We start from the raw sequence: 10619 nt of genomic DNA on the forward strand, positions 1-10619 counted from the left end.
CTACAAAAACATGTGCAAACAAGATTCATGCAAATATAAAATGCCAAGTAAAAAATGGAAGACCGTACACAAACTGGATGCAAGATTATATTTCTTGTCACGTCTCGGGAAGGGTTTCAAAAGCTCGCTGACCTCTAAACTTACTTAATGACAGAGATAAAATAGTCATCATTTATTGTAATTACTCCTTATGACTCTCTAAGGGATTGCAGGCCAGAATGTAAATTTTCAAATGCAAGGGAACAAGGAAAGGGAACAAGGAACAACCATCAGCTCCTGGTGTTCTCAACGGCACTAGGCTGACCACCATCATCGCCATCGAGGCTGAAATTTTCATTACCAGTAGTACCACCATATTCAGTTCCTGAAAAGCCAGTGTCACCAAATTCTCCGCTGGAACCTCCCGCTGCAGACGATCCATCACCGCTACCGGCAACGCCGTAACCGCCACTATTTCCACCATCGTAACCGCCACTATTTCCACCATCGTAACCGCCACTATTTCCACCACCATAACCGCCACTGTTTCCACCACCATAACCGCCACTGTTTCCACCATAACCGCCACTGTTTCCACCATAACCGCCACTATTTCCACCACCGTAACCGCCACTATTTCCATATCCTCCACCATAGTTGCTACCCCCTCCATAACCACCACCGCCGCCGCCATTATTTCCATAACCTCCACCATAGTTGTTACCCCCTCCACCATATCTGTTACCACCACCATATCCTCCTTGACGAGGAGCCCTTTCTGTTGCAAAATCGACCTTTACAAATCGGCCTTGTAAATCCTAATATCATTGGTAGATTTGAAGTTTAGATGGAATAATATCACAGAAAACTGCATGATTTAGGAAGATCTAGTACTGTAGCGTGCACCCCAATGTAAATAGAAATTTGCAAACAACAATACATATCCTGATCAAGTAGTTCTTCACAACCCTGTGTTACCAATTTTCAATCTATTCCGCTAACCTACTGGTGCAAAGCTACCAATGCTATATATTCATCCATCCTTTAGCAAAATGATTAAAGCAAAAGTAAAGGATCATGTTTTATGATATATGTTTTCCATGCTAGCGGATGTCACAATTTCAGCTCTTTTAATCTAATTTTGTCCTTTTACTGCTGCACAAAGAAAGACTGCTCAATGTATTTGATCTATAATGATACTATCCAGGAAGACAATTACTGACCTTCAGAGTAAATAATAAATGATGTATAACTTAATTGTTGTTTAACTTTTTCAGTATAATTACAACCTGTTAACCATCCGCTTATTATAAAAAAACAAAGGATAGCGGTAGCGTTCTCTCTAGTTTTTTATTTAAGGACGTTTTCACTAGAATGCAACCCAGATATATACCAAAGGTATGTCATAACAAATATTATCAATATAATCTAATGTTAACTCTGAAAGGAGACAAGTACTACAAATTTAATTATAGCAGCTCAATTACTTTAAATTTCATATTACCCTGGCCTTCAATAATTCACTGCTTCCTGGTTAACATTACTGAAATAGGGTTGAACATAAATATTAGTTATTCTAGAATTGTACAGGTTCATTTGTTATTTCTAATTTTTCACATATAGAGTTTTCTTACACTGCTGGACATATATATTTAAGATATTACAGGTTACCAGCTGGACATATATATTAGAGAAATTACAGGTTACCATAATTTTCTTTAACTACAGAAAAGATTTTTAAATTTACTTCAGAAATGTAAACATATCTGTATACAATTTTATAGAATACAGGTTGAAAAATAATTATCACCAAGAAAAACAGTGTTGTCTTGAAAATATATGCATATACCTGGCCGTCCATAGCGTTTTTTGCAATTGCCGCATCTTCACTCGAAGTATAAGTAACAAAACCAAACCCTCTGGACCTACCAGTCGAGTGATCAATGATGACCCTTGCTGCAAAATAATACAATTATGAAACAAAGAGAATGTTATAGAATATACACATAAGCTTCATTTGGCATAATAACAAGATACTCAATATTTTGTTTAAGTTCAAACAGTAGGCATACATTGTACACAAAGTTCAACTAAACTCTAATAGTTAAAATAAAATATAGTGCCCTGCAAAAATTACTTAGAACAACTACAAAAGATTATGGAAGCCAGCACAAAGAGATGCTTGAATTTAAAATTCCATAAATATACAAAGGTAACTTAAAGGGTGTACATGTAAATATTCTAGAATATATTTAACATAGAGGATAATCAGTTGACCAACTAAATAATGAGGCTTAGGCTAAACATTAATCAGCTAGGTTGTTTTGGTTTCTTAATTGAATTTTTAATTCTATACATTTATACACTTTGATAAAAGTTTGATGATATTTTTCTAGCAAATTAAAATCATATTTTTGAGAATACTATATTTTTGAATTATATATAAACATTTCATTTGTATGATCTTACACAAATATATTTTACATTTATTAATTAAAATATGAATTTGAAAATAACTTGTACTCATTAGCTGCTGCTTAATTATTATCATAATGTGAGATTACACGAGTAGGTAATGGCTTGAGCACCCCAACACTTACAAAGGGTTCTATGACCAATCGTTCACAAAAGAAAATGACTCGGTTTCAGAAAGTTGTATAAAAACCTCCATATCCACCTCTAACAATACAGGAGATCATTATTCTTTACCTCGTGAAAGAAACTTGGGATAAATCCAGGAACCAGATTTAGTCTCACCATCTTGCAGGTTTTAAGTTTTGACATCTTTTTGCCTACTTAAATATATTAACCAATTCAGTGGCAAGAAGCCTAGAGAAAGAAGTATTCGCTTGTGGTTTTATAAGTTCATAAAGCAAACTGTGGAAAATATAAACAGCAGAGCTATAACCAACATATGAGTGTCGACGTGTTGAAACTAAAAAATCCATAGACCATAGAAGTGCACAAATCTAAAAACTTAGGGTTATCTGGTTTATCCTAAATACATGTGTTCTTACTTCTTAGTCTTACCATGATGGGTTATATTCGTCTCTATTGAGTCCTGGTGCATTGTTTAATTAATTAAAGTAAAGCAGTTGGGGGAAACAGTGATATTTGAATTATTATAATAATTATAATTTCCTACAAAGAACTGCTCCCATTTATAATTTCCTGAAAGTTCCCGTTGGATAATGCTACAGGACGACTAACGCTAAGAAAAAACCAACAAATATATATAACTACTGAGCATGCAAGGTTAGGTAACAAAAATTTACATACTTATATGAAGAGAGTAGTAACCAGTCTGATAACAAATTATCAGAATATGTTTGGTAAAAGAAAAAACAAACTCATACCTTCTGTGACATCCCCGTGTTGTGCAAATGCTTCTCTTAAACTTCCGTCATCAATACTATATGGAAGACCTGCGGCAAAATAGAAATTCAAAACAAGCACAGTGTAATTGAAAGCCAATAATAAGCATAAGAAACAGAAAATGTTGCCCACCTCCAACAAATAGCTTGGAAGACATGCTTCTTACTGCCTGGTAAAGTGACAAATTCGAAAGAGACGATTCTATGTTGACATTCTTGGAGCTAGCCTGTTTAAGCATATTTCCAATTCTACTAACCAAAGCCATTTTGCAACCTAATCGACAGGAAAAGAAGTATCAATTTCAAACCTCACACTAACCTAAAGTTATATACCAAAAGTAAAATTCCACATAATAAACTGTCATCCTCCAGCCATATAACAAGCATAAATATAAACACGACCATGCTTTGCAATACCATCGTTCTGGCTCTAACCTTATATAAGAACCAAAAATACCAACAAACTGAAAATTTCAAATTTACATAAGCATAGCATGTTAAAACCCTTTATATAGCAAGGTAAATACATACAACAATTAACCCCCTAACAAAAATATGACATTAAGAAAGTGAGTAAATATAACGTCTAGTTGTTGAATTTTAGTATTTTTCATTCAAGGTCTTTATTTAAACAAAACCTATACTTAAACTGATAAACATCAATAATCAGTACTGCCATTGTCAAGCATATGATCTTTTTATCTAGAATTACTTCAACAACTCTTAAAGATTCCGACTTTCGACCCAAAAATCTTAACCCCCCCATTCACCAGTAAAATCAAGCACTACAAACAACATAACACATCTCAAAACCAATCATAAACACTAAAAAAAATAAATAACTACAATTACAAGCATAAAGATTACAACTTTATATCACAAAACATCTAAAATTGAAAAACCCACAACCTAAAAAATAAATCAGATCACTCTAAAATGAAAAAAAAACTTAAAAAATGAATCAAATCAATTACATATAAACAGATGCACATATACATACAAAGACACGTGTATAACATATAAATAAGAACAGAACATAATATTTAGTTACAGTGGAGAGACTGCGTACCTCTTTAGTATGTTGTATCGTATGTTCTCTAGAACACGGTTTGATGTACTTGTGTTTGTGTTTAAGTACTACAGATACGAGGTGCACGTGACAAGCGCGTGCTACCCTTTCACTTAATGTTTATCACAGACCATATTTTAATTTCAAAATATTTATGGTTGCGAAGAAATGATTAAGATTATTTTATTTTAGTAACAACAAATAAGTATTTTTTCCTAAGGAAGTTTATTGAAAAAATTTAAAATACTAGTTTTAGGGTAGAGGAAAATATTTGGTATTTGACCGAATGAAACTTCTTATATTAGTGTTTGGTAGTTAATTTTTAGAAATAGTGATTTGTTCTCAAAAAACTGATTTTGAAAAAATTACTTGGAAGAGCTTTTTCACTTGTATACAAAAAATCTTTATAAATATATGTAAAAGTCTAAATAAAACATCTATTTATCAAACTGTTTCATTTAAAACAGCTAACTTCAATCTGTTAGTTAAATTGCTCAATAAATTAGCAAGTCAAAATAGATAATTAAATCGGCTATAGGCTATAGCTAACCTTGTCATTTTGATAGGGTGTTAAAACTGCTCACTAAATCAACTAGTTAAAACAACTAACTCAATTAGAGATAACCGCTAATTGTCAAAAAGGGCCTTTATATTTCACTTTGTATTTCGATTAAGGAAATAGCGGTACCAATTATAAGTTATCGTGAGTTCGAACAGGTGAATGGTTTTTGTCCGACTAAGATTTCGTAATGTTTTACTAATTATAAGATATCGTGAGTTCGAACGGGTGAACTGTTTTTGTCCGACTAAAATCGCGTAATGTTTTACCTGACAAATTATGAAAAATTAGACTAAAAAACAATATTCTTGCATAAGGATTTTAAGAATGTATCCTGCAGGTGATAATATATTACACTATTTGTAAACATGTTCCTGTGGTCATTGGTTTGAATAAAAAAACCCAAGACCTGCATTTTTAAAAAGATAAGCAGGGACGGCTCATTGTTAAATTTTATTAAGAGATTTTCTATGGTGTACCCAAGGGCACATAACTCCCATATAAATGGGCTCTTCTTATTGTTGGTTGAATAATAAATGTTAATGGGCCACATGCATTCACATCAATTTCACCAATAAAAATAGCCCATTTTTATTGAAGTTAGTGACTAATGTGTATTAGAAATACCGTTTTATTAAAAAGCCTGTGAAAAAGTCTTCAAAGATGGAAGCAAAAGTAAAGACCAACTGGTGAATTAGTCTTGTCCACACAGAAACTAGTTACAAAACTAATCTAAACAAATAAGACTACTGAAAACACCTTTGTAACACAATCTATCTGAATGTAGCAAAAAAAACACAATCTATCTGCAAGAAGAATGGCAGATTGGTGTACCAGACAACTCACATTACAAGCACTTGGACAATTCATTAAGAACTATTCTAAGCAGACTACATAAAAAAACATCCCAAACAACTTGACACAGTCTTCATCACATAGCTTGACAAAAGGCATGAAAAACTATCCTCCCTGACCATAAGAAATGTGATCATGACTAGACAAAAGGAACCGAAAACTACCCGCTCTGGCCAGACATAAGCAATTTGTTCCGTTTGTTAACAGAATAACCTTGGTACTCGAGGAAAATGTATATCAGATGACCTGATGTAAGAACGAGTCTCGAGTCAGGTTAAACACACTGATATGGTGCAAAAATTATGACACATACATTACAAAGATTTGCTGTAATGCCAGCCAAATAAATCTTATTATGATTCTAATTAACCATAAGTTTTACAGCAAAGGATCTATAGTACTATAAATACTGTTAAGCACATGCAAAAAAATTATAACAAGATAATTGAATACATGACATTACTTTGAGATCACTTCCTATGGAAACTGTGTTGTAGTGATCTTGGGAAACCTTCAAAGAGATCCATGAGGTGATTCTCGAGATCGTCAGCTGTGTACTTAATGTGCTTGTCACTAATGTGGTTTGTGTGTCTTCCTACAAAAGTACGGTAAGCCTGAATCACCTTGAGAGATGTTGAGATTCGAAGATCATCGCGTAGCTGAATATCGGGGATTGTCCATCCAGTTTGATTCTTGTACACGTCCTCAAACGCAAGATTAAAGCTCTGCAGCCTTTCCTTCAGAAGAGTTTTCGAAATGGAATTTGAACGAGAATTATAGAGACCCTCGTCCTTGAGTAAGGAGAGAATAGAACTCCATGTACCTCGCTCATAATCCATTGCATGGTGTTGGAATTTCCAGTTATGCTTGCATATCCAATCATCCCCTAAAATTGTTCTTAGCTCGGAGTTCTTTGCCTTCTCAGCCATGTAATGTATATTATTCATCAAGAACAAGCACCCCAGGGAATTGTCCTTGTACAATTTGGAGTTGTCAATGAGATTGCGTTCCAAGATTGAAGTAAGGGATCTGAAGTGTACGGCAATTGGAGAAAGATAGTGTGGGGAGTTTACGCTATTATCCTCTTCGGTAGCTTGATTCGAGTCTGGAGAAGATGAAGCGGGGTCGTCCGTGTCATTGTCCCTGAGGAGAGAACTAAGAGAATTACTATAATCTGTCAGTGTCCTTAAGTAATTCATCACATATCTCGTGAGATGATGAATCCCGCCACCAGCAAATGCGCTAGTTGACACATTTGATGCCACAGCACTCTTGAAATCAAGAAAAGTGGCCTTTGCACAATCTCCCAACCTCTTGAGAACATCCTGGCACTCACTTTTGATATTTAATCCAGTTTCATCACTGTATTAAGTATCAATATCTGGAATAAGGTCTGCTAGAACTTCATACATGTCAAAAATCCGATGTAACTTTTCTGGTTGATGAGGACTTACAGCAATAGCTTCAGCAAAATTTAGAAGCTGCATCATAGAGGCTTTTGATGACTCTGCAAAACATATAGCACTAACTGATTCGAGCTCCCCAAATACCTGATCCACTAGCCATTTTTCACTAGCAAGGTAGACCCTCACGAATATCTTTATAGCTTGAATCCATCTCCTAATTTTGGAGTTACAGGTGCCCCATTCCATCCTCAAGATATCATCAATGCTAAATTTCTCTACTTCAAGAATGAAGAGGCAGTCATCCAAAGCATCTTTCCGGACGCTGATAAATGCCTGCGAGCACTCCCGGCCATATTTTGAATCAAACATTAAATTCACAATGCATCTAAGATCAGGAATAACATCACGATGAATCAAGTTAATAATGTATTCTTCTGCACCTCTACTGACACTGTCTCTCTGAAGCTCATCATCAACAGAATCATCTCCAAATGAGATAATTGAGACATCATCCAAAGTATCTTCTTCACTTGAACGAAACTCAACAGACTGCTTATTCTGAAAAAGTATGTGCTTAAGTTCCTTCTCAAGTCTAGTCATAGCTGTCTGAAGAACTTCATGAGCCTTCCTCGCAAGTGCATTCTCTTCACTATCTTTATTCAAACTCAAGCTCTCCAAACTTTCAGCCAACCTACGTGCTTCATCCACAGCCTTCACATGATCATTAGCCTCATCAGGTCCACAATCCCATATCATCATCTGTTTACCATCTACCTCCCAATTCATAACTTTGTCATGAATCAAATTAAGCCGCTTTTTAATATCACTCAAGTCCTCTTCTTTGTTTTCCGGAGCTTTCGATATGCTAGACAATTGAGTACCAAGCTCAACCGAAGGCTTCCTAGCATCATTTGTCAAGTTCTTATTTGTCTCCAAGGCCTTCACAATATGTTGCGCCGCAGCAATCAAATTCTCATCTCCTTCTAAAGATGGAACCACAGATCTATTCTCCTCCATATCATAAACAATTCAAAACCCACAAGTAGGTTGCAATCACACCCCAACTCAAGAATTAAAAAACCTCACAACAAATTTTAATCTTTCAAACCCCAAGTCCAAAAATTAACTCAAAAATGTTTAACCCCCCAAGAAAAAACAACCAATCAAGCAAATTCAATCAAAAAAAGTTCAAGAAAAAAAAATTAAAAAATTAGGCTTATGGCACACAACCCAAGATTCTTGGAGGGTGTTCAAGTAAAACACCCAATAATAGACAAGGAGAATTGAATGAACAAATCACAAAACTAGCATAAAATCTAACTTAAAGATACTGAAAACAAGTTGAATAGAAGCACAGATTGATAAATACCCAATAAAGTTAAGATCTTTACAGGTAAAAACATACAAGAACAAGTAAAAGAACAAGAAAATAGAAAAACAAACTGACCCTTTTGCAGATTATGAGGATTTCTGCAACTTTTTGGAGTCTTGAAATTTTTAGAATATTAATACTACAAAACAACATAACACATCTCAAAACCAATCATAGACAGCAAAAACAATAAATAACTAAAATTACAAGCATAAAGATTACAACTTTATATTACACATCTAAAATGAAAAACCCACAACCTAAAAAGTAAATCAGATCACTATAAAATGAAAAACCCAAAACCCTTAAAAAACATTTACATATAAAAACAGATGTACATAAATATACAAAGACACGTGATAACATATTTTTAAGATTAAAAGCTAGGGTTTTTAGTTACAGTGGAGAGACTGCGTACCTCTTTAGTATGTTGAATTAGGGGAGAGATCGGGGCGGTTTTTAAATAAAACCGAAACCGCGTGTCCTCCGTTTTTAAAATTTAAAACCGAAATCGCAACCGAAACCATCGGTTCGGTTTCGATTTAGAAAATCTCGGTTCGGTTTCAAATTTAAAACCGCATCACATAAATTTAACAAAATTAATATGATTTGTATTAAAAACAGAGAGAAGAACCGCTAAGCAAGGCACATGTGTTGACACAAAAACAACAATTTATCCTCACCCTATGTATTAGGATCAAATATCACTGGTCGGCTAACTTACAATGATTTGGTTATAGAATTACTAATCAATATAATTTAGTAAACTCATGTATGTACGGAGAGTAGAGATCATTTTTCTACTTATTAAATCATCGTGTAAACTCTTAAAAAAAATGGAAGTCTTATGATCAGTTAGCATCTATTATTATATATATAATAGAACAAATAGGGGTTTGATGAGACATTTTATTCAATTTTAAAATTATCAATTTACTCCTCATTAATAAATACAATTAATTGTCAAATGTAATACCACGTATTAATTACATCTAAGTTATTACTCCCTCTGTTTTTTTTATTTGTCGCTTTGACTTTTGCACACATTTCAATGTGTTTTGACCGGCTAATTAGAATTATCATTTATAAAAAAAAAAATTTGTAAATAAAAGTAGACAACTTATATTTTAATTCACAAAAAGAAAATTTTTAAAAACATATTTCTAACTAGCCGGTCAAATCACATTGAAATACGTGCAAAAGTCAAAGCGACAAATAAAAAAAAACAGAGGGAGTATTACTCCTTATTAATAAATACAAATAATTGTCATATTTAATAACAAATGTTAATTACACTTAACTCATTAATATTAATAATTTATATATGTTACCATTTATTGTTGAATATTAAAAAGATATAATTAGATATCTTAAATTTAATAATATTTGCCTATATATATATTAAATTCTTATTTTTTTTGAAGACTCTATATAAAATAAATTTATTTTCAGCAAATAAATTTAATATGTTAGCTAATCTGAAAACTACAATATTAGTGTATCGAGCGGTAAACCCAAGAAATATAAAAGATATTTTGTTTGTATAATAATAAAATAGTGGGTTATGAGAAGGTTTTATAATAAAGTTGAGATTTTTATTAATGACTAAATCAAATATAAACTAATATTAGTTTCAAGATTTTGAATATATATGATAAAATATTAAAATTTCAAGTTCATTGCGGTTACAGAAATATTTTACAATAGTAAGGTGAATCATTTTTCTTACATTAATCAGTTTAAAGATTTTATTTTAAGTAAAAGATTTATAAGATTATTGCAGTGTTACAGAAACCGGCAATTTCGTTGATAATTCGCCGGAAGGCAACTAAACGATATTATAGAGCAAAATCAGAGTATAATTTTTTTTTGCCATTTTCGGTCAAAATCGACAATTTTTCGGTAAAAATTCGACGAATCAAACACACGATTTGAGGCTCTACAGAGAAAAAAAGGAAGAAGAAATATACTCAGCCTTGAGTTGGTGAAGAACAGCTATTTTAAC

The 10619-nt window shown here is 33.1% G+C and overlaps 1 protein-coding gene and 1 pseudogene across 1 annotated transcript; both read right to left on the reverse strand.

Moving 5' to 3' along the window:
- Positions 1–11: 11 nt before the first annotated feature.
- LOC141661861 (uncharacterized) lies at positions 12–4545 on the reverse strand. The gene is made up of 5 exons (XM_074468874.1): positions 4423–4545; positions 3487–3627; positions 3336–3404; positions 1829–1935; positions 12–797 (listed from the first exon to the last, which is right to left on the reverse strand). The coding sequence occupies exons 2-5, from the start codon at positions 3617–3619 to the stop codon at positions 270–272; spliced, it is 837 nt and encodes a 278-aa protein (XP_074324975.1). The 5' UTR covers positions 3620–3627; positions 4423–4545; the 3' UTR covers positions 12–269.
- A 1144-nt stretch (positions 4546–5689) lies between these two features.
- LOC141661864 (exocyst complex component EXO70E2-like) lies at positions 5690–9205 on the reverse strand (annotated as a pseudogene).
- Between the last annotated feature and the right edge of the window lie 1414 nt (positions 9206–10619).

Source organism: Apium graveolens, chromosome 5 (assembly GCF_009905375.1).
Source record: "Apium graveolens cultivar Ventura chromosome 5, ASM990537v1, whole genome shotgun sequence".
NCBI lineage: Eukaryota > Viridiplantae > Streptophyta > Magnoliopsida > Apiales > Apiaceae > Apium > Apium graveolens.